Source organism: Podarcis muralis, chromosome 5 (genome assembly GCF_964188315.1).
Source record: "Podarcis muralis chromosome 5, rPodMur119.hap1.1, whole genome shotgun sequence".
NCBI lineage: Eukaryota > Metazoa > Chordata > Lepidosauria > Squamata > Lacertidae > Podarcis > Podarcis muralis.
Window position 1 is genome coordinate 29,456,559 of NC_135659.1, and position 24,696 is coordinate 29,481,254.

The 24,696-nt window shown below is 45.2% G+C and overlaps 2 protein-coding genes across 4 annotated transcripts in view; one reads left to right on the forward strand and one right to left on the reverse strand.

Annotated features, from left to right (window-relative positions):
• The window catches only part of RPAP2 (RNA polymerase II associated protein 2), a 61,342-nt gene extending 41,563 nt beyond the window's left edge, over positions 1–19,779 (reverse strand). The window contains exons 1-10 of one of the 3 annotated variants that reach the window (XM_028732789.2): positions 19,649–19,779; positions 17,298–17,343; positions 17,083–17,197; positions 15,101–15,199; positions 13,757–13,822; positions 13,175–13,263; positions 10,783–10,818; positions 7,125–8,058; positions 6,229–6,323; positions 5,938–6,018 (exon numbers count right to left, since the gene is read on the reverse strand). In XM_028732789.2, the coding sequence (XP_028588622.2) occupies positions 5,938–6,018; positions 6,229–6,323; positions 7,125–8,058; positions 10,783–10,818; positions 13,175–13,263; positions 13,757–13,822; positions 15,101–15,199; positions 17,083–17,197; positions 17,298–17,343; positions 19,649–19,703 (1,616 nt within the window). In that variant the 5' untranslated portion in view covers positions 19,704–19,779. Of the gene's footprint in view, positions 1–5,937; positions 6,019–6,228; positions 6,324–7,124; positions 8,059–10,782; positions 10,819–13,174; positions 13,264–13,756; positions 13,823–15,100; positions 15,200–17,082; positions 17,198–17,297; positions 17,344–18,378; positions 18,672–19,648 lie in introns of those variants that run through there. The other 2 variants (XM_077928472.1, XM_077928473.1) reach the window with 2 other exon arrangements.
• Positions 19,685–24,696, forward strand: part of GLMN (glomulin, FKBP associated protein) — a 28,788-nt gene continuing 23,776 nt past the window's right edge. Inside the window, exons 1-2 of the mRNA XM_028732791.2 lie at positions 19,685–19,825; positions 24,546–24,606. Of these exons, the coding sequence (XP_028588624.2) occupies positions 24,568–24,606 (39 nt within the window). The 5' untranslated portion in view covers positions 19,685–19,825; positions 24,546–24,567. The remainder of the gene's footprint in view (positions 19,826–24,545; positions 24,607–24,696) is intronic.

Genomic DNA, 24,696 nt, shown 5'->3' on the forward strand with positions numbered 1-24,696 from the left:
CTGACATCTCCACCATCTGGAAGTGCATGCCTAGGGATCATTGGATCTGAACTGTTTTCACATACTAATACTCCATCTTGTCGAATTCTATCAATTCTATTTTACCTGCACAATCAGAATGAATTTCTGGAACCAAATTGCTCTTTCTGTGCAGCCTGAGCAGGAGCAGTCACCATTAAGAAAGAGAGGTCGGAATAGGCCAATACATATGTGAAATGTCCCTGGATCAAGCGACTTTTCTTTTTTAAAATTCTCAAAGCTCTTAACCTAGTCCTAGATCAATTGCCAGATGTTTAACTGAGAATCAATCACAGTCAGTCCATCCTTTGCCCCAAAATGGCAACTAGACATTCCATTTTCGCAACTGTAACCTTGGTTTAAGGAGCCATTTGGCAGCTAGCTTATATATCTGAGTTTCTAATACAGTGGTGCCCCGCAAGACGAACGCCTCGCAAGACGGAAAACCCGCTAGACGAAAGGGTTTTCCGTTTGCGATGCGCTTCGCAAGACGAATTTCCCTATGGGCTTGCTTCGCAAGACGAAAACGTCTTGTGAGTCTCGCCATTTCCCCCCCCCGCTTTCCCCCCCCTTTTTCAAAGCCGCTAAGCCACTAATAGCCTTTTAGCAGCTTAGCCGCTAATCCTTTAATAGCCGCTAAATCGCTAATAGCGCTAATCCTCTTAGCCGCTAATGGGGTTGCTTCGCAAGATGAAAAAACCGCTAGACGAAGAGAATCGCGGAACGGATTATTTTCGTCTTGCGAGGCACCACTGTACTGCTCTGTAGGATTTGCTTCCAGGAAAACATATTCAGAAGAGGGGTTTTTTTTTCATTATTTTTTTTTTTAAGGGCTTGTGGCAGTATGGAAAAAGCCCCACTCTATGCATAGCGAGGTGTACTTGCAAATAAGAGACGGAACAAAAGGCTGAAGGTCTGGACTCTATGCTGATGACAGTGCTAAACACTTACAAAGAAAGGCCTGACAGAATCATTCTGACAGGCAGTTCATATGTAACCTTCCAGCTAATCGGCCCCGATGAGATACAATGGAAGAGACAGGTCCAAAAATCACTGGGGAGAGCTCTGTCAAACAGCAGAGAACGCGGCTTTGTTTCGGTGCCCTACAAGGAGGCACTATTGATCACAGCTCAAGAAGGCATCATTCTCGTACACAAACGGAGAGATGCAGTTATTTGTGTCAATTAACTCTCATTCAATGTCAGTATTGATTGGCAAGGTCTCAACACTAGTTGTTGCCATCAATATGCTCCTTACAGCGGAGACACCAACAATCCGCTCGGCGGAGCAAGGCAAGGCGGAGACGGCTGCATGGCTAGACGGGAGGAGAGGCCGGGGTTCCTCAAGACACAAGCCGTCAGCTCCAACTCCTGTCCCAGAGCAAGTTTCTCACCTGCACAGCGGTAGCGAAGGAGCCACTTCAAGAAGGAAGCATGCAACCTACAGGTGTGAAGCCTTAAATAATGAGGAGCAGGGAAAGGGCAGTCGCTTTCAGAGACAAGCTGTGCGTCGACGCCAAGGCCTCAGAAGAGAAAGAAAGCTTTCAGGAAACAGTCAAGAGCATGTCCCATGTAAAAATGGTTCACTAGTTCTACCAGCTAACACTATTTGCCTCGGCGCGGCACAAGTCAATAGGGTGGAAAATAGAATTTCTCTTCTTTTAAAAGTTATTAGACCATATTGCTTTGCTAAATGCAAAATGCATGTGCCTTTCAAATGCAAACCCTCCGAAAACGAAACACACCACAAACATTTGGTTGGAGGTGGCAAGTTTAACCACGGCTGGAAGCAATGGTGGTTTCACTTATAATAATAATAATAATTTTATTATTTGTACTCCGCCCATCTGGCTGGGTTGCCCCAGCCACTTTGCTTCCAGCATATATAATAACATAAGAAAACATTAAAGATTAAAAACTTCCCTATATACGGCTGCCTTCAGATGTCTTCTAAAGGTTGTATAGTTAACCTCCAAACCATGTAAGGTAAAAGTGCATGTAATAAGCCGAAGACCATTCATTCAGAGGTGAACATGGTTGGATTTCTGCCTTGGACCAAGTAGAGGACTAGCAAAACCAGCTGCCAGCTGAAAAGGTCTAAAGCAGAGCCAGGGAACCTACTGGCCTGCAGCTGTTCCTGGACGACAATTCTCTGCCTCGGCCAGCAATGGTCAAGGATGATGGGGCTTTAAAGTCCTGCAGCATCTAAAGCAGAGCTTGCCAAATTTTTCATGTTGGTGACACACTTTTTTGGACATGCATCATGCCGCGACACAGTAATTCAGTTTTGCATCATTTTGCAACACAGTAATTCAGTTTTGCATCATTTCGTGACACGGTAATTCATTTTTACTAGCAAACTGGAGGTTAAACTAACCCTTTCCAGCCCTGGGAAGAGCGTGGGGAGCATTCGTGCGACACACCTACACACTGCAGCCAACACACTTAACGTGTCGCGACACAGTTTGGAAAGCTCTGATCTAAAGGGCTACAGGTTCCCCAGCCATGACGTAAAGCTCTACTCTTCTTCCACTCAGCAAATTCCACGTCCAAAAAACGAGTCAAGAAATATTGAGGACTGTTTTTATTTTTATTATTATCTCACTTGCAAACTTCCTCATTTGGCTTCTTTATTCCGCCCCCCCCCCCCCCCGCTGCTCCCTTCTTCGCTCGTCAACAAAATGACCCAGACGGCTCTGGAGATTATTTGACATCTCAGCTTTCATAACAAAAGCATACAGGCACTGAGGGACTTTGCTTAGGAAGAACTATAACTGTTCCTAAAACGTCTCCAGAGAACTCTTTAGTGTACTTCCCAGCAGTGGAGATTGAATAAAATGGTGCACAGCCAAGGATGAACGGCACGCGCTCCTTTAAAAACCAATGGAGCTGAAAATGGCTGTTGCTCAGTTCACCACACGCTCTTTTAACCGTCGTTGGGGGCGGCGGTTGTTTGTTTTTGTAGCTAAATTCCCCTTCATAATGAACCATGCGTTTTTAGAGCAGGGCTTCTCTCAGACTCAAACACACAAAAGAAATACCTGTCTTACCACCATTATTCTTTTAATTCTTGCTTTGCTATCACCACACTGCCTTTTAGCCACATACCAAGCTGTAATTAATGTAATTTCATCTGACAAGTGCCGATGGTTTTAATTTTAGTCACAATTAGTCTTTACAAAGGATTATTGCTGGGCATCATGAATGCCCTCTAGTTGTTATTGGACTCAAACCCTCTTCAGCTCCAGCCAACATGACCAATGGTCAGGGGTGATGGGGGTTGTAGTTCAACAATATCTGACAGGCCACAGACTTGGGCTTCCTCCTGACACACAATTTTACCTATCGTCTTTAATTTCTGGAGCTAAATGAATGCAGCATTGCATTATGACCGTGTTTTGCAAATCCATTTCCAATAATGGTTGCAAAGAAGGTAGCCATGGTTAAAAAGGTAAAGGTAAAGGTACCCCTGCCCGTACGGGCCAGTCTTGCCAGACTCTGGGGTTGTGCGCCCATCTCACTCAAGAGGCCGGGGGCCAGCGCTGTCCGGAGACACTTCCGGGTCACGTGGCCAGCGTGACATCGCTGCTCTGGCAAGCCAGAGCCACACACGGAAACGCCGTTTACCTTCCCGCTAGAAAGCGGTCCCTATTTATCTACTTGCACCCGGGGGTGCTTTCGAACTGCTAGGTTGGCAGACGCTGGGACCGAGCAACGGGAGCGCACCCCGCCGCGGGGATTCGAACCGCCGACCTTTCGATCGGCAAGTCCTAGGCTTTTACCTACAGCGCCACCCGCGTCCCCGTAGACATGGTTAGCAAAAAACAAACAAACAAACAAAAAACCCACTAGTACCGATATAATGCACAATGGTTTGTTTCCAGAATGAAAGAAGGCAGTTAGGAAAGCAAGATAGCATTAAGATTGCATGAGGTCCCTGAAGGTGGAATAATATGTCTCTTAAAGTTGATCCTTCCTCTCTCTGCCTCCCTTCGAAGGAAAGGCAACCTTAATTTCCTCATCAGCGCAAACCACCATAATCCATCACAACCCATAGCTAACCAAGTGTACAGGTCACCAAAATACCCTGAGAAGAAATACACTCTCCTAATGATCTTCTACACTTTTAAAAATATTTTAAGACTTATTATTTTATGTCCATTTTGGTTTGCCTCTCCCAAAAATTCATGGCACGCAGAGCTAACAATCGTGTGGCCCCTGGGATTCCACTTCTAAGGCCTCCCAAGCACTCCCTCCCTGCCGCACAGCTGTGTAGGGCCTAAGCAGATCCATGACATCAGGGCAGCTAAGCCAATGGCATCAAGAGAGGTGGGGCAGGCAGAGGGGTCATAGGTTGAAGAGGAGACCGTAAAAGTGAAAACGTCAGAAGAAGATGCAAAGAGAAATGCAGAACAGTTGGGGAAGATTCCAGATGTACCCGAATACATGCTCTCTGCATTCTGACAACATGATGCCTGGATACGGATTACATTCATAACCAGTGAGCTCTAAACAAGCGATTGAACAATTTCATTGCTATCATTTATTTCTCACTCACCTACCATAACATGTTATAGGTGGCTTAAGGTAAAGGGACCCCTGACCATTAGGTCCAGTTGTGACCAACTCTGGGGTTGCACGCTCATTTCGCTCTATAAGCCGAGGGAGCCAGCGTTTGTCTGCAGACAGCTTCCAGGTCATGCGGCCAGCATGACTAAGCCACTTCTGCAAACCAGAGCAGCGCACTGAAACACCGTTTACCTTCCCACCACAGCGGTACCTATTTATCTACTTGCACTTTGACGTGCTTTTGAACTGCTAGGTTGGCAGGAGCAGGGACCAAACAATGGGGATTCGAACCGTAGAGGGGATTCGAACCGCCGACCTTCTGATCCGCAAGTCCTAGGCTCTGTGGTTTAACCCACAGCGCCACCCGCACCCCTATAGGTGGCTTACTACTTAGTTAAAAAGGAACAGTTGCATCATTTTTCAAGAATGAAAAATGATGAGGTTGTGTTCTTCCTTTCCCCCGACACACACTCTCTCTCTCTCTCTCTTTCACACACACACACACACACACACACACACACAGTCCCTTCCAAACCAGCAAACTCAGCATAATTCACAGTGAAGTCTTTATTTTTGTGCTTAAAAAAAATCTCCGAAACGTAAACACCAGAAACTCTGCAATCAGAATATACAAACTGCAACTGCCTTCATGTGCAGCTTTAATCTAATGAATTCAGACAAGATTACTTTTAGGATCACAGTGATATTCTGATGGATGTACATATTTGCTTACTTTAGTTTGCAGAAGGTGGGGTTTTTCATTGCTTTGGTAAGGACAGATTGTGAATATGAAGACCAATATAGAACTCCCACTTCCTGAACCCTTGAAGCAACAACAACAAAGCCAACGCAGTCTGCTAAACTTTTGAAACCCAGGACTAGAAGCTTGGTTTTAACATGCAAAACAAAAATAAGATAATTCTGAGTAAAGATATCAGATTATGGGCAAGATGCCAGATTTTATACTACAAATTCACTATTATTTCAGATGTGCATGTTAGGTAAAATAAGCATGCTTCTGAATACATAGGAGCCGGATTTAGCCTTCAGCCACCCTGCTTTAGGAAACTTGGCAGGATACAATGACCCACAAGTATCATTACAACTTTAGGACTCCAATTCTTTACCCATGTTCTCACAATAAGGGATCGTAGCTTGCCACTCACTGGTGCCACTTAAGAATCATAGAATCATAAAGTTGAGACCACAAGGGTCAAATAGCCCAACCCCATGCAATGAAGGAATCTTTTGCTCAATGTGGTCCTCGAATCCACAACCTGGAGATTAAGAATCTCATGTTCTGCTGACTGAGCTATCTCAGCAGTCAGCTCTGAGAGTCTTTTCTGCTTACCTGAACGTCTTAACGAGATCTTTAAGTTCACTGTAAACATCCCCAAGAGGAATCCGAAGAGGGCCCAAAACAGCAGGCAAACTGGAAAGAAAGTAAAATCAGGCCATTTATTAGCGAATGTACTCCCTTGAGAACACTGGTCATGAATGGCTAATTAAAAAAACCTCTCTTTAGCTTTGCTGGACTTTAGCCGACGCTCGCAATTTAGTCTCACCCCTTAAGTGATTCTCCCAATTCAACAAATGGCTCCCTTCTGGGTGTCTGAACAGCAGGTGTGAAAAAGGTACTTACACTTTTCGCAGCTTTTCGAGGACAATCCGTGTCCGGATCTGCTGCTGAGCTTTAGAATCTACAAGCGGGAGGGCAGGGGGCCGCTGACGATCACCCTACAGGGCACAACAAAAGTATTTTTTTGGAGGAGGGGGTGACATAAAATATATTTTTAAAACTGCACAGGAGGGCCATAGCTCAGTGGTAGATCATCTGCTTTGCATGCCAAAGGTCCCGGATTCAACCCCCAACTTCCCCAGGTAGGGCTGGGAAAATCTCTGCCTGAAACCCCAGACAGCCTCTACCAGTCAATGCAGACAATGCAAAGCTAGAAAGACTAACGTTTAACATAGGAAGCTGCCTTATACTGATTCAGAGCAGGGTTTTCGGACTACAATTCCCATCATCCCCACTGGTCTCGCTAGCATCAGACTTCATTGGATACTAGCTACAGTTCGCAAAAACTTATAATGTAGACCATTTTCAGTTCCAAAAAGGGAAGCAGGGGGTGGTTTGGAATTTGCACGTGAGAATGCAGGACCGTGCGTGAACAGACAGGAGGCAGGCATGCACCCAAGGCACTGCTCCTAATCTTTTACCTTCATTGTTACATCTGCATTATTATTGTCGTATTTACATGAATCTAACGGACACCTCAATTTTCAAAACCTCAAAATTCAAAAAAGTATCTGCTGGCGAATGTAAACACGCCATCAAATCTAATGCGTGCCCTAATTTTCACGGCATATTTTGGCCAAACAAAGGTGTGCATTACATTCAAGTAAATACGGTATTCTTATTATTCGGCTTTGATGCACAGAGTTCTTCCATAAACCAAGGTTTACAAAAAGACTGCTTTTTTTGGAGGGGGTGTGTGCATGTCTGTAACCAGCCGATTTCTCCAGCAAGATACTTACATTGTCATTGCTGTGATGCTGCTCCCCTCTCGACAGGGTTGCCAGATCTTCTTCGCCTAAGGTGAAGTTTCCTCTGTAAAATTCCTGCACTTTTAACTCTAACTGCGAGGTCTCTTCTTTCAGTTTCTCGTAACTGGGTACAGGTTTCGCTGCTGGACTCGAGGCCTTGAAAGGCAACGGCTGGCTCAGAGGGTTCTGGGCGCCTCTCTCAGAAGCGGCCTTGTTAGGTTCATCAACACTCTCCAAGTCATCCTCGTCAAGCTCCTCCTCTTCCTCATGGCCAGCTGCCGGAGAGGGCTGTGGGGCATAGATGGCTGCGGCGGAGCTGCCATGGAGGAGCTTCACCGTCTCCTCAGTCCTCCATTCGGTAAAGGTCTGCCTCAGCCCTTCTAGCAAGCTACATTTGGCAGTGAGGGGATTGGCTGGGCCTTCCGAGGTGGGCTTCGCAGTCTGTTTCGATTTGGCAAGCAACCTTTTAAACAGTTCTGCCCCTTTTGGGCTCATACCCAGGAAAACTACTTGCGAGCCGCTGGAGCAATCTCCAAAGCCTTCAGAGAGCCGGACAGTTTCAGGAGTAGGACTGGATAGAGAAACAGGAGCTCCTTTAATCCGAGAGCTATCCAGAACATGTTCTTTTCCTTGAGAGTCTAATTTGCACCGACTTAACTGCTCTGCGGCATCATCAACGGAGGCGTCTGAATTGCTAGGTTTGGGTTGTGCTCTCTGCTTGCACTTCTCTTTGAGAATACCCTTCCTGGGCAATGGACGTACACTCTTTTCTTGCAGAACGGAGGAGACAAATTCTTGTTCGGCCTCACTGCTGCTCTCACTGTCTATGCTGGAGTCGCCCTGGGTCGCTGCTGGGAGAGGGTTTTCAATGTCTAAAGTGTTGATTGCTTCGTTGACTAATTTTACTTCCTTCCCAGAGTGGCCACTGTTGGGGGTAGGGGTGGGGAAGCAAACAAATATACGTTGACAAAACAAAAAAGGATAAAATAAGTGAGAGGAGAATCTGGCAGCTATAAAAGCATCACAGCAACTTTCAGCGTGGCTGCCCCCGCTCTACGGAACAGCATCCTGCTGAGATATGGAAGGCACCCATTTTCTGCAAATAACTGATTCATTTTTTTGTTTGTTTCTTTCAACAGGCTTTCCCAGCTGAGTGAAAAGGTTTCTGCCATAGGTGTTCGTTTTGCATTGATTCTAAACCCATCTTCATGTTTTTAAATTTGTTCTTGTCACTATTTTAGCTGTTTTTATGGTACAGTGGTACCTCGGGTTACATACGCTTCAGGTTACAGACTCCGCTAACCCAGAAATAGTACCTCGGGTTAAGAACTTTGCTTCAGGATGAGAACAGAAATCGTGCTCCGGCGGCGCAGTGGCAGCAGGAGGCCCCATTAGCTAAAGTGGTGCTTCAGGTTAAGAACAGTTTCAGGTTAAGAATGGATCTCCGGAACGAATTAAGTACTTAACCCGAGGTACCACTGTATGTCTTGAGACATGTATGTAAAGGGCAATCTATAAATCAGGCATAGGCAAACTTGGCTGTCCAGATGTTTTGGGACTACAATTCCCATCATCCCTGACCACTGGTCCTGTTAGCTAGGGATCATGGGAGTTGTAGTCCCAAAACATCTGGACAGCCAAGTTTGCCTATGCCTGCCATAAATTAACAACAAACAAACCAACAAGCATGCGTATTAACTAGAGATCTGAAGAGAGGGAAGGTCTTCACATTCGTGACAAGTGTGCTTTCCTAGGGAGGGAGTTACATCGAGTACCACCGCTGAGAAGGCTCTCTTTCTCTCTCTGCCATTATCTATACTACACTTTTCACAGAATCATAAAATTGTAGAGCTGATAGGGACCCCCTGCAACGCAGGAACCTACTACCCAATGTGGGGCTCAAACCCACGACCCTGAGAAGCACCATTATGCCAATTTTAATAGTCATGGCTTCCCCCAGAGAATCCTGGGAACTGTAGTTTGTTGAGGGAACTGAGAGTTGTTAGGAGACCCCCTCATAGAGCAGCAAGTCCCAGAGTTCCCTGGAAAGAAAGATGGATAATTAAACCACTGTGGGAATCGCAGCTTTGTGAAGTGTTTCCTAACAACTCTCCAGACGTAACGAACTACAGTTCCCAGGATCCTTTGGAGGAAGCCATTGCTGTTTAAAGTGGTATGTTACTGCTTTAAATGCATCGTGCAGATGGGGCCTCTCTCCCTAGCTGCCACCTGCCTCACTTTTGACAGCAGCGTCACCCAGAGGAGAGCCCCAGATGATTGATGCTTTCTGCCAATGGGCAGGCTGATGTGGAGGCAGGCGTTCCCTCTCAAGTACAGTGGATGCTTGGGTTGCGGACGTGATCTGTGCGGGATGCAGGTTTGCAACCCGCAGCGTTTGCGACCCGCAGCTGCGCATGCGCGGTTGCAATTTGGCACTTCTGCGCATGTGCAAAGCGTAATTTAGCTCTTCTGCGCATGCGCGGCCTCTGAAACCTGGAAGTAACCCGTTCCGGTACTTCCGGGTTTTGGCGGTCCGTAACCTGAAAGAACGCAACCTGAAGCATCTGTAACCCGAGGTATGACTGTACTGTATTGGCTTGAATGTAAGCCATACTGCCTCCCCCCCATTCTCTGAAAAGTTAAAGTGTGGCTTATATTCAGAATCGAATGCTGCGTGCCCACCTCCTGGCACTACTGCCCTGAACAGGGGGCTGCCTGTGCCAGCTTGAGGAGGTAGTGCCAGGAGTGGTGGGAGGCGCGCACCCAGTGCGCTCAAAACTGAGTGCCAGTGTCAGCTTGGGGAGCAGGGCACCAAGCGTTGGCCAGCTGTCCCCACACCCCCTGTTCAGGGAGGTACAGCCGGGAGGCAGGTCACACCTGTAAATAAGCCTTGAATTTTAAAGATGTGGCTTATTTGTGGGTGCATCTTACATTCAGGCCAATAAAGTAATTTTGCGCATGGGGATAAAGTGTACCTAAGCAACTGGACCTTTGAGAAACACCAGTTTCATAAATTTCTGGATTGGTAAAGAAAGGGATTTTTTTTAAAAACCAAATAAATAGATCCTATTTCTACGACAACAAGCATGACACAGATCCTCCCTGCCCCCAGTGATATACTAGAAGAGCAACTGCTGTGAAATTGCATTCTGCTCTAGATGCAGATGAAGTACGGACCACTAGAAACCAAGCAAAATAAAGCCATTGAAACACGCACACACAAAACCCACCACAGATTGCAGATCCGGCCAAAGCTTTCTCTCTCTTTTTAAATGAATACAAAACCAGTGGATCTGCCCATTTGACATTTTACCTGAAGATGTAAACAAGCTTTCGGCACATATAATTGGTCTCATTTCAGTTACAAAGAGAGTCACATACAAAACACCGATGCTTCGGGCCCGAGAGCAAACACTGTGCTTGTGTCATGTTTCAACAGGTCCGATTGTGCCGCAGCACTAGGGGCAGCTGTAAATCATACAGATCAAACAGACCCTTCGCCATCACAAAAGGGGGAAACAATCAAGGCAAACAGCTCTTTCTGGAGGCCGGCAAGAGCCGTGGCCGTGTGACAGAAGAGAACAGGAAATCAAAGACTTCTTTCAACCAGATTGTGGATACATAAATGAAACCACCATTTCTACTGTACCTTTCCCCATCCTTCAGCAATTCAATGTCTGGTGGCCTTGGAAAACAAAAAACAGTGCATTTTAGAAATTAAATTGATTCTGAGCAATGAGTCGAGAACTGGGGTTTACAGCTAGAGTAGTCTGGCAATGATTTAAAAGGTTTATCATAGACCTGTAGAGTTGGAAGGGACCCTGAGGATCATCTAAGTCCAACCCCCTGCAATGCAGGAATAGGCAGCTGTCTCCATATGGGGATCAAACCTGCCACCTTGGCATTATCAGCACAGTGCTCTAACCAACTGAGCTATCCAGGCTGGTAAACAACATTAACCCACCTAAGCAGATCCAATAATTTGGGGAGAGGAGAACCACTGCTAATGGACAATTCTGACCTGCAAGTTTACGTGCCTAAAGCCACATGAATAGGAAGCATCGGGATAAGCTTGAAAACTATACAGCACAGTCCTAGGCATGTTTACTCAGAAGTAAGTCCCGCTGCTTTCCCTGGTGCTTACTCCCTAGTTATGCATGTTTAAGACTAAAACTTGAATCTTCAAATAGTTGGGCTAAGAACGGTAACAGATGACGGGACAGGGCAGCAGCACTTATCTGACCTCCAGGCAGGTGGGTCACTGCTGCCGTTTGCTGGAAGAAGAGTGGGAGGGGCAAGGGGCCGGTCAGCAAGGTGCAAACTCACTGGCAATGGAACTAATACGGTATTGACCATCACGCCATCCTGCTGTCTGCTACTGGCTCAGAATGTATCGGGAGAAAACAATCCTAGCCAGAAATGTTCTTTGCATCCATTCCAACTGCTCAATTTGGACCTGATGGCGATGGGGAAGCAATATGCTGGAGGCGATTCCAAAGGCCATAGAAGAACAATGCAGTTCCAGGTGAAAATGTGCTCTCACAAAGTTTTTTTTTTGGGGGGGGGGGGAAGCCTTAAAGTATCATAAGAATACCTAAAACTGGTGCTCAGCAGCTCTTTCTGATATGACTTTGTGATATGTCAGGAGTTGTCTTCATCTCCATGTTATTTTGTCTTTAGAAAAACCTTTTTGGGTGCAACTATTCCTGGATCAAGGACTATATGTGTTGGCAATGATTTTTTTGCAATGTTTTTAGCATCGCTATTGGGTGGGAGGTGGGCAGGTTTCTAAAGCTGGCGTCATTTAAATGGGGGGAAAAGAAAGCCTCGCAGCAGCATACTTTTGGATACTGCACTTATCTCAGAATAACTTCATGCAATTCAAGTGAAGTTTTACTTTTTTGGTCTGAAAGCACAAAAAGATAATGTTCTTCCAACTTCCGGAATTTAGAAATAATCTATTCAGGACTGATACCTAGTAATAGATTATTGGTTCTCATTTTTTAATCAATATCCACATGTGTTACCTGGAACTGGCCTTTAATAAGGTGGCGGTTTTTTTGCTGTATTTCTTTGGCATTTTGCCTCTGAATAGTGAGATGGTGACACCCAGTGGCAACTTGGTTATTTGCAAGTCAGAATTTTTCTCTTTAGCCTAGTCAGATTCCTTTCCTGCCTCCTAGGTTGACTAGGTCTACTCTAAGAGTCTAAGAGTCTATTAGGCATGTGTCCTGTTTCCAAAGCCTGAATCACAGTCCCCTTTGGTATTGTTGCTGCTCTAATAAGATTAGGCAAGGTAATCCTGCCTTTAAAAAGACAGATGGATTTGAGATGGGGCCTGATCAAGCAGAGCTGGAAGGAGCAGACCTAATGCCCACAACAGGAGGCAGATCCTGGGGGGACACATAGCCTCCCACTATCCAAAGGGTTTCACAAGACCCAACAAACAGCTGATCATTAGGCCTTGGAAGTCTATGTGCCTATAGGGCTTGGCAGGCACTGCTGATCAGATCAGCCCGCAAACCACATTTCAACTGAGCCATTACCTGTCCCAGACCTGACAAAACTCTGGCTTCAAAGTCACTAGCAAAACCATTTGCCCAGGCTGTTAATCTGCTACATATATGAAATCAGGTGTAGGGTGGGTGGCCATAGGCATGGCTTGGCCAAAATGGCCTTGTGGGGCCACATGGAGAAGCTTATGCAAGGGGGTCAGAGGTTTGCTACTCTCTGCCTTAGCTGGATATTCCTGAACCAAGTTCCTCCCTCACCTCTTTAAATACAGTCATGCAGTTCAGCTAGACTGACCATGCTTAAGAGGTTAATAAGGGTTTGAGCCTGCTATTGCACCTGAATAGCCAGCTGGGGGGAAAATCTTCTCCATCCCTGGACTACATCTTTTGACAAAGGGTATTATCTTGAAACACACTGAAAAGAAAAGAATAGTGTATTTTTCTACACATGTTTTTGGTGTTGTCTTCCTTTCAAATGATGCCCCAGATCAAAACCCTGGGCCTAGCCAAACAACATTATCCAATTACCTTTCTTCTTCTCGCAGCCACACAGGACTTTTTGAAATCTGAGCTTCGAAGTATTTTGATGCTCTGTAGCAGAAGTTACTGCAAAAACACTGCCCCCCCCAAAGAGAACAGCAAATGTCATTTTCATACTTAACAAAATTGATATACACTTGATAAAAACTTTGATAAAAACTTTGATAGATTGGTGAGTGTGAAGAATCAACTAACGCACTGAATACAGATTATTAACATTTTAAGATCAGTTGCTAAGAACCGGAAGTCGGATGCAGTGCAAGAGCAATTATTCTCTGCCTATGAGTTCCAATCTAGTCATGTGTCACAAAGCTCAGCAAATCAGCTTGTACTGACTTCATTACGCTGCAAGTTGCTCTTTCTGTGGCTCTGAACTGGTAGGGCATGAAGAGGTACTTGGCAAAGGAACTTAAAGAGCTGAAGAAGCCAATAGCAGCAAGAAATAGCAACCCAGAACCTTGCATGTAGCCAGCATTACACCTCTAGAGCCCTCGGCAACACTGAACCAATTTCTTGCAAAACAACAATAAACGAAGAAGTGATGATGTAACAAACAGCTTTTAAACTTACCTTTCTTTCAGTAATATCATACACTTTGTTTGTTTTGGTTGATATTTTGTACTTTTGTTTTGGCACCTAAAAACAAACAAACCACAAACACAGTTTTGCAAATGTGTCAGTGCTCCCTTTAGCATTCCTCTCCTCTAAAATAATATTCCATAATTAACACTACTGACCAAACCACATTATGTTTAACTGAGCTTCTCAAACCACACTTCTGAAAATTGCTGACAATTTTTGTTTAAATGCTGAGGACTTCAGCTTGCATTTGAAGTCTTGAGATGTGGAGAGCAACATGCTGCCCCACCCCCGACCTAAGCTATATCAATTTTTTAAAACAGAAATCCTAAGCCTCTGTAAGAAAAGCCGAATACCTGAATTGGACACAACAATGAATGCATAACACAACATAACAATGCATTGTTATGTACATGAGCCTTGTGCTCCTCTGGCACAACTGCAAGATCAAAAGCTTTTGCTTCCATTTTTGATCAACCATAGTTTAGCATTACATACAAAACCTAAACTGTGGCTAATATTAACTATGGTTTATTGAAACAAGCCAGCTTCATAAACCAAGGTTTGAAGTTGGCTTGTTTGGGTAAATCATAGTTAAGACTAATCACATTTTGTCTGAATTCAAACCTAATGCTAAGCTGCAGTTAGTCGAAAATAGAAGCAAAAGCTTTTGATCTCCTCATCTTGGCCACATTGGGGAGGGAAAGGGGGCACCCAAAATCACTGACAGGGAAAGGTGGCCAATGTGCAAACAAATAATCTTGACTCAAGTCTCCTGTATTAATTACTGTGCTGTTTTAATGGGATTGCTTTATTGCATATTTTAATTATGGATCTTTATATGTTGCTGTTTTGATGAGACTGTTTCATTTTTTATTTTAATTGGGCATTTTAATTATGGATGCTTGTATTTAATGCTCATTTAATTGGGTTTTGGTCTTGTAAACTGCTTTGGCATTAAGTGGCATATAAATTAAATAATCATCTAAAGCTGTGGAGCCCTGGGTTCAAATCCTCACTTAGCCAGTTAACTTAGTAGGTGACTTTGGCCAAGCCACTGTCTCTCAACCAACCTTCTCCAACACGGTGCCCTACAGAATTTTGAACTACAACTTCTATCAGCCCTAACCACTGGCCATGCTGGCTGGAGCTGATGGGAGTTACAGTCCATATTATCTGGAAGGCATCAGATTATGGAAGGCTGATCTACACAAAGATGACCAAGGATTCCTGTCCATGCATCAGTGAAGTTCAGTTGACCAGACACCACATTCCAACACAGAAAGACAGATGCAAAACTGCAGAAATATAAAGAAGCCACTCATAGATTCTTACATTCTGTAGCCTCTTTTGGCATATGGGGTAGCCACACAACTTGATGATAAAGCGTTCTTCCACAACATCCTTATAGTGAGGAGGTGTTATAATCTTCCCCTGAAAATATGAAAACACACAGACGTAAGTTACAGGGTACTGCCTTGAAACTCAAAACAAATAAAAAGTTTAGAATAGGAAAAAGCGTTTTCGAGAAACCAAAGCAGCAGAAAATTGGGAAAGGAACAGAAACTGCGAACAATGACAAAGGGAGTCTATCTTTTAGATTCTCTAATTTTTTTCTGAATGAAAACAAAGAAGCCACAACTGCTTTTCCTCTGGCAGGATGGAACAGAACAGAGACCGCTTAAAATATTTTGCATAAATGATGCACATCTTCCAGCTGTCATCACTTGTGGTGCTTATATGCATGACTATGCAATTATGATTACTCAGAGGTCACATTTTCTTCAATGAGGCTTATTTCCAAGTAGGTGGCTGCAACATTCAATTTGCTTCAGGTCGCCCAGCAAGAGTGCAATGTACCTTACTCTCTTAGAAGGGTTTTAAAGAATGAAACATTAAGTTCTGAAAATGCAATAAAACATTGTTTTGTTTGTTTTTACTGGAAGTCTTTTTCATGGAAATCCATGGAGTCTCCCACCAACACCCAAAGGAAAAGTGCCTCAGATTGGGCTGTCAGAATATGTAGGAGACCTGAAAACTAAGAGTCTGAGTTACAAACAAGGAAGTCTCCCGTTTCAGACTCATCTCCGTGATGAGCTCATTGTGCAGCCTTAGAGAAGTCATTCTCTTCCCACTTCAGTGCATCTATCTGCAAAATCGGGGAACAAAAAATGCCTTACAGCAGTGATGGGGAACATCAGGCCTGCAGGGGTGGGGGGCAAACTCTAGGTCTGTCTCTCTCTGGTCCTTTGAGCTCTCCTCATACCACGTCCCTTTTCTACAAGCCACACCCCTCGCTGGCACTGTTTCACACTTTGAGTGTTTATGCCTGGCTGGAATATGTCCTTGATCTCTGATAATGCCTCTTGCTTGTCTGAATGGGATTACAAACATCTGATGGGACTCCATAGTATCTGCTACTCCCTCAAATCTTCCAGGACACCTGCTGCTTGCAAGAGAGTAGCAAATCAGGCAGGAGTGGAGTGTCCAATGCAGCCCGTGGGCTGAAAATGCCCTGCCCTAAGAGAAGGCATTAATATGGGTTGTTTGGTAGAGACCAAAACTCTTTTTAGGGTTGAGGAGATCTAAACAATCGCCTGACACCACAATCCTATGCATGCCTAGTCAGATGTAAGACCCACTTTGTTCAAGGGGACTTACTCCAACATAAGGGTGTATTGGGTCGCAGCTTGAACTGTACAGAGTAGCATTAAAAAGATCAAGGAACTCCCTAACTCCTAAGATCTGTTCTAGTGCTACTACAAGCAATTTACTAGGACTGGAAATCTTGCAAGTACCACTCTGGGAAAAGCTGGTCATACTTCAGGACCATCCACAGTGTGCCATATTTTTTAAATTCCACCCTCAAGCTTGTCACACTATTTCCTGTTTTAAGGAAAAGAAGATCCCTCCTTTGTCCCAACTTTGCTACCGTATCCTGCCTTAATGAGCTACATGATTTAACTAAAATCAGTGAAACTTGGGTTAGCCACAACCAGTCTGTAAGTTTCTAATAGGTATATGCATCTCTGCATGAAAATTGAAGGGACAAAGAATGCAAACGTAAGATGCGCCTTTGATTTTAATGGGACTTGTGCACTGGAACACAGCATGCTTTTATTAAGTAAGCCTTATTTAAATCAGTGGGACTCATTCCTGAGCAAACACAGAAGTGCATCGCTGTCTGCAAACTACGTCTGGACTGGGATGAGTGTGCAGATGATATACAGAAGGCTGGCAAAAGCTTATCCAACAGTAACAGCAAACTTTTTGAAACACAAAGCAGTATAAAACTTGCCAAGAAAAAGAGGACCTACACAATCCACAAGGAATTCTTCTGTAATATCTTCTTCCAACAGACGTTCAACAACCTGCAAGGCTTTTCGCTCAGCCTCAATCTTCTTTCTAATGGCAGCTTCAAGCGCCGCCTTCCTACAAGAGAACAAATTAGCCGTATGAAACCTGTGGCCTTACAGATGTTGTTGGTTTAACAGTATTTGGTTTAACTATGCTATGTTTAGAGATATGATACCTTTGTGCAGCATCTTCATTTTTCAAAGCACTCGACTGTTTCTTTCCTAGAAACAATAATATGCAAACAAATGATTATATTGATTTAAAACATTTGGGGAATACTTTTTATGAGTCTCTTTTCAAAAAAAAGTGCTTTCATACATTTTAATACATTTAGTACATTGGTGTCTGCTTATAGAAGTTTGTGAATTGTATTATACAGGTGTCTGGAAATGGAAGTTCTCTATAATTATGTATGCAAATACTGAGAGAAAAAAACTGAATATACACTGCAGAAGCACGCCATAAAGCATAAGGAGACTTTTGCAATTTGTCTTTGGTTGCATGTGTAATTTTAGAGCGAACTTTTACCATCTGCAAAGATGACTACTTGCCCTACAGAACAAGAGTCCAAATACGCAACACCACTAAGTGCCAATTAATATATTTGAACCATTATCACATACACAGTTTCAGGAAAGTTAAACTGTGGAAAAAAGTTGTTTTTACATGTTTACTGCCCAGGCTTGTTTACAGAAGGCCATCGTAGCCCAAATTAGCAATACTGAATGCATAGATGGAAGATGGGTAAGCTAAAAGGCTATTATATTGTGCACTCATAAACCGAACTGAAATACTTTACAGGACCTATCACTTCATTGGCAGAGTTCATTGGCCAACTCTCTGTCCCGGTGTTGCTCCTCAGTGGCAGCCTCAGAGGCCAAATTTAAGCAAGTGATGCTTTCTCCTTCCATCTGTGTGTCAGGAAAAGTGTCACGGGTTAAAATCTGTTCCAGTCCCGTTAAAGGGCCAGGACTAGGCTAAGCAGTATTTCAACATTTTGAAGAACAGTTTGTATGAGTCTATTTATTATACCTTGGTAAATGGGCATCACCTTACACGTATGACCCATAAGAGAATCCTGTGCACATGATGAAACCCTGCCGTTTCCCTGAACACCACCCTTGTAAATTGAGGTCCTACGTTTTATTTTGGCAAGGCCGTTTTCTGACAGCAGAGTTCAACAGGTGCTGTACATATCTCCTCATGGGCAAAAGCAGAAAAGCACCACCAAGAGGGGGGAAAGTCGATTAACCCACCATATATATGCAGCGCTTTCCGCTTAGCTACAGTCTGGCCCGATTTGAGCACGTGATCCATGCAAGCTTAATTGAAAGCAAGTCCTATGGCTGTGTTGGGTGAGGTTCCCCTGCCCCAGATGAACTGGCAGGTGCGCAACACAGAATCCTGTAGAGTTTGAAGGGACCCCAAAGGCTGGTCTATCCCAACCCTCTGCAGTGTGGGAACCACAGCTGAATGAATCATCCCTGGCAGGGGGCCACCCAACCTTGATCCCAGGCATGTTTTGCAGAGGAACATTTCCCACAGGAAACACTCAGTAGCAACTTTCTAGGGAATTGCCCTCTTAACAGAGCAAACCTATGCTCCACCTGTCAAAAGCAGGGACCCATCCTATTCAGTGGTGGTCGCTTCCTAGGAAAGCAAGCCCAATGTTAAAAACCGAAGCACACAGCAAAAGGAGTTTGGGTGGACTGAGCGGGCACCAGGCATGCATGTGAATCCTTAAAAATGAGTAAAAATTCTCGATCAACTGTAGTTCTGCCCACCACTCCCACTTATTTTTTTTTCCAATTTTTTTTATTGGTTTTCACAATATTATAAACAAACAAACACATAGGACAAACAAACATAAATCATAGCCTTATTAAAAATTACACTTATTAACTTTGTTAAGTGACTTCCCCGCTTCCCCTTGGTTGAATTTCATTGCATATCCTTTTAACGGTTTCCCAAGTCACAATTCTTATAAAATTTAACTTAAACATTAACATCCTTAAATCTTCACTTTATGAAATTAAACATATTAATTCATCACACCACTCCCACTTAAAAAAACAACAACTTTGGGGGCTATCTGCCCCCCCCCCCAAAGCTCAACTTCCCCAACAAAAAATCCTGGCTATGCACATGGTGCCAACTTGAATAAAATACTGGGGTGGGGGGGCAGGTAAGCCCTAATGGACCACAATGGCAATGTCCAACACCTTGCGGGGAGGCCTGTCCCCCTCAAATATTTTATGGGGGGGTCAAAGGGACCTCGGGCCCCCAGGTGGGTGGAGGAGTCTCGCGCTGTGTGTGTGGCATGGGGGGCATTTTGTCCTCTCACTCCCGACGCCTTCAACCCTTCCCCCCCCCCCCCGCAATTCTTTCGCCTCGCGGTCACCCCTCCAGGAACGCCGGTTGGTTCGTCCCTCCCCGTTCGCTACGCACGCACAGGAAGCGGGGAGGAACGGCCCACGGAAAGAAAACGGGGGTGCGCGCGAGAAAACGCCGTCGTCTCCCGTTTACCTGCGCGATGGCGGCTCCTAGCCTGGGCGGCGCTCCGCGGCTTGTCTTCCGCCATCGCCGCCTCTGAGCTCTCAACCGCCGAGGCGCTGTCGGGTGGGGCGGCGCTTCTGCTGCTGCTGCCGGCGGCCGCCTTCGCCACAAGGCCTAGTGGAGGTTGCGGCGGGGCTGCTCCTTCGGGTAAGCGGAGTCGTCTTTAGTTCATGGTGGGCTGGCAACTAAAAAAGAAAAAAGGGATAGAGAGAAGGGTTGGTGGTGACTCAGAAGCAGCAAACCCGTTTCTCTCCGTTTATAGCAGAGCTTCCCAAAGTTGGGTCTTCCCAGCAGGGTGGTGTTGGTGTTTTTGGACTACATTTCCCATCATTCCTGGTTACTGGCCCTGCTAGCTAGGGATGATGGGAGTTGTAGTCCAGAAACCCAAGTTTGGGAAACCCTGGTTTGTAAGCAACTGAACTCCCAGCTTTTTCACTTTAACCGTTGGGGTATCCTTTTTTTATTTTTTAACTGCTTCAAATGAAACATAAAAAGGACCCCTCTTGCATTTCTCTCTTCTTTTTTTAATTGCATAAAAATAAAAAAGGGTTGTGGATATGCCACAGCAGCATTCAGCAGAACTGTAAATAATGTGCTCCATAGGCTGCAGTAAGCCTGAGGCGGGCCCCATTTAATTCGGATTAAAAGGGGTTGAAAAGCTTCCCTTGTAAGTAGGAGAGCAGTGAATGTTGAGGCTGCCTTCCCACCTTCATTTGCCAGGACAGATGGGAGTCTATTTGGAGAGCACCAGGTTTGTGAGAGGCTGCTTTGGGATGAATTCATTATGGTGTAAGCTTTCATGGACTTCAGTCCACTTCATCAGACGCATCTTCGAGACGTCATGGTGGAGGGGATTGAAAGGCATAAAAAGTACAGATTACGGCATTTGGGTTAGCGCTAGGACCTATGCAGGATCAGTATGGTAACCCTTTACAGCAGCAGTGATGATATAACAGCCTAGGTGACGGTTCTTGGTTAATGAACATCTGCAGCGGGGAAGGAAGCCATTGTCTCTATTCAGGCCCAAATAAATAAAGCTGAACTTGTTGATGAATTGATTAGTTCACTTTAGAACCTGCCGCCGCTTGGGCTCCCTGGCAGTGGTGCTGTTGCAGCTTCCAAGGTCGTTCAATTGTTCACCGGTGGACTAAAAAATGGTAATGGAGGCATAGCCTGCCACCATGTAAATCCACAAGCTAATTGGTTCTCTGGCCATTAACAATGTTGCTGCCTGGTACAGTAAATAAATGTGTGACAAGGAGCATGACAGCCGCATTGCCAAGCAGTCTTATACAAGATGGCGGCGCGCATAGACGCTGCGGCTTAGTGCTCTCCCTTAGCGTGTTGTTTTGTTTTTATTATTTTTACTTGGTCTGAGTATGTCTGGCCGGGCAAGAAAGATTTACAGCAGGCAGGAACTTCTGAAGGTCGGGTTACAGTGTGAACAAGCTGTAAGAGCTGATTATTTTCGCCCAGATAACGTTCCTGTGGGAGTAGCCAGGCCACCGGGCTCTCCATGGATTACTATGCCTCCAGGGAGGAGGCGAAGGCGGCGTAGAGACAGGAGGCAAAGGCGGGGTTGTCGGGCTGGCGTCCTGGTAAGATTGCAGAGGAGTCCATCTAAACCACCGCTCCCTAGCATATTTCTTGCTAATGTGAGATCTCTTGCCAACAAGATGGATGAATTGAGGCTGCAGGCAGCAAAGAACAGCCTTGTAAAAGATTGCTGCGTTTTATTTGTCATTGAGACATGGCTTCAACCGTCCATACCAGACACAGCTATTCAGTTGGAAGGCTGTGCGGTACATCGTCATGACCGAGGCATGGACTTCGGAAAAACCAAAGGAGGGGGGCTGTGTGTATATGTGAACAAATGCTGGTCCAATAATTCGAAGACTGTGGGCAGTCACTGTTCACCGGATTTGGAATATGTGGCTGTTAAATGTAGACCAGCCTATCTCCCTAGGGAGTTCACAGCTGTTATGTTAACTGGTGTGTACGTGCCACCAGATGCCAATGCCAACTTGGCTTTGGGATGCCTGCAGAGCCTTATCAGCAGCCAGCAAGACAAGTATCCTGAAGCTGTGCACATCATTGCGGGAGACTTCAACCATGTTGAACTTAAAACAGTGCTCCCAACGCTCTATCAGCATGTGAAATGTCCCACAAGAGGGGACAAAACACTGGATAAAGTTTATTCGAATGTAAATCACGGCTATAGGGCTTTACAGCTGCCACACTTGGGCCAGTCCGACCATATGTCTCTGTTCCTGGTACCAGCATATATCCCACTCAGGAAACGGGCTCCCACAATATTAAAATCTGTTAAAATCTGGCCTGAAGGTGCTATTCACCAGCTGCAGGACTGTTTTGAGAGAACCAATTGGGATATTTTCGATCGTTCAGACCTGGAGGAGCACACGGCGGCAGTTCTGTGCTATATCAATCACTGCACAGACACTGTCACAGTAAATAAATCCATCCGGTTTTACCCCAATCAGAAACCCTGGATGAATAGAGAGGTCCAGTGCCTGTTGCGGGAAAGGAACAGGGCTTTCAGGTCAGGCGAGGTGCAGCTTTACAGTGTGGCAAGAGCAAACTTGAAGAGGGGTATTCGACGGGCAAAATTGGATTATAGGCTGAGGATTGAGGATAATTTAAGGAGCAACAACACAAGACAGATGTGGCAGGGGATTCAGCATATTACCAACTACAAACCTAACCTTGGTGCTGTCGACGGTGACCCTTTGCTGGCGGAGGAGCTTAACCTCTTCTTTGCTCGCTTCGAGAAGGAGCCACCTGAGACGCCGGTATTACAGCCACCAGCCCATAGGGGCCCCTCATTCACGGTAGAGGAGCATGAGGTGAGACAGGTATTGAGGATGGCGAATCCGAGGAAGGCGGCTGGACCTGATGGCATCACTGGAAAGGTGTTGAAGGGCTGTGCGGATCAGCTGGCGAGGGTCTTTACTAAGATCTTCAATAAGTCCTTACACCAGTCTATTGTCCCACCCTGCCTGAAGTCGTCAACTATTGTCCCTCTGCCTAAAAAATCCACAATCAGTAGTTTGAATGACTACAGACCAGTTGCACTGACTCCAATCATCATGAAGTGTTTTGAGAAACTGGTGCGCCGTCACATTATTTCCTGTCTTCCATCAACTTTTGACAACTACCAGTTTGCATACAGGGCAAATAGATCCACAGAAGACGCTATCACCACCACTCTCCATGCTGCTCTGTCCCATCTGGAGCAGCCGGGGAGTTATGTGAGGCTGCTGTTTGTGGATTTTAGCTCTGCTTTTAACACTATCCTCCCCCATAGACTGGTGTCCAAGCTAGAGGCGATTGGACTCTCCAACTCCACCTGTCTCTGGGTTTTGGATTTTTTGTCAGAACGTTCTCAGAGGGTTAGAGTAGGGTCACATATGTCCACAGCCCTTAGCCTTAACACCGGCTCACCACAGGGTTGTGTGTTGAGTCCCCTGCTCTATGCTCTCTATACGTATGACTGTACAGCCATCTATTCCAGCAACAAAATCATCAAGTTTGCTGATGACACTACGGTGGTAGGGCTCATTTCAGGAGGGGATGAGTCCGCCTATCGGGACGAGGTGGAGCGGCTCTGTGTTTGGTGTGGAGAGAACAATCTGGCTCTTAATACGGCTAAGACCAAGGAATTGGTGGTGGATTACAGGAAAAAAAAGGCGGACATTCAGCCCTTGTATATCAACGGGGAACGGGTGGAGAGGGTGGCGGAATTCAGGTTTTTGGGAGTAACTATCGATCAGGGCATGACTTGGAGCGCAAATACCACTGCTCTGGTGAAGAAGGCCCAGCAGAGAATTTATTTCCTCAGACTTTTAAAGAAGAACAATCTGAGTGAGAGACTGCTGGTGTCCTTCTACCGAGGCTCCATAGAGAGCATTCTTACATACTGTATTTGTGCTTGGTTCTCCAGTTGTACAGCTAGGGAGAGGAAGGTGCTCCAGAAGGTCATAACCACAGCCCAAAGGATTATTGGTCATCCTCTCCCATCTTTGGAAGAACTGTACGGTTCCCGTTGTCTTAGGAAAGCAAACAACATTCTGCAGGATTCATCTCACCCGGGACACAGTCTGTTTGCACTACTGCCTTCTGGCAGGAGATATAGAAACATCAAGTCAAGGACAAATAGACTGAAAAACAGTTTCTATCCAAGAGCTGTGGCCTTTTTGAATGCTGTAACTCGATAGTGTGACCTGGGAGTTTGATGGGTGTTGGTGTGGGTGTGGCTGGAATGTGGTTTGTTTGGTTGTTGTTGTTGTTTTGCTTTTGTTGTTTTTAAGGGATGGCATCCAATTTCGTTGCACTTGTGCAATGTTGCACTTGTGTAATGACAATAAAGAATCTATTCTATTCTATTCTATTCTATTCAGTCCTAGTGATGGGTGGGAGAGCCGCCCTAGTCTGCCCTGCTGGGGCACATCAGCCCTAAGAAGTACCCCAAAATGCCTAGTTTGTCTGGAGGCCTGGAGAACTGGACATAGATAGCCAAGGTGGTTCTCCTGCAGATGCTGCTGACTAAAACTCCCATCATCCCATGGCATTGGCCAGTGTTGACTGCAACTGACGGGAATCCCAATAACTGGAGGGCATTACATTGACTCCTCCTGGTGTGTAGGCAATACAGAGGTACAAGGGTCTGATTCGATACAAGGCAGCACCTTACCTTTGCTGACTTACTCATTAGTTTTCTAGCTGGTCTGTCCTTAACTTTCTGTTGGAGAATGTCAGCAGGAGGGAAAAGGAAAAGAAAGACATTCAGCCAGTTCTGATTTAGTTTAAAGTGAGTCTCATTCAAGTCGGTCTTTTTAATTTGTGATAGAGTCCTTGAAGATCAGGAAATAATGGCTGAAGATGAACTTCGAGACATCATACAAAGATGTGTAAGTGATTGTTTTGCTTGTGAAACTATACCAAATGGCAAAACCTACTGTTCTAATTGTTTTTACATTCCCTTGTGAGGAAACGTCTGG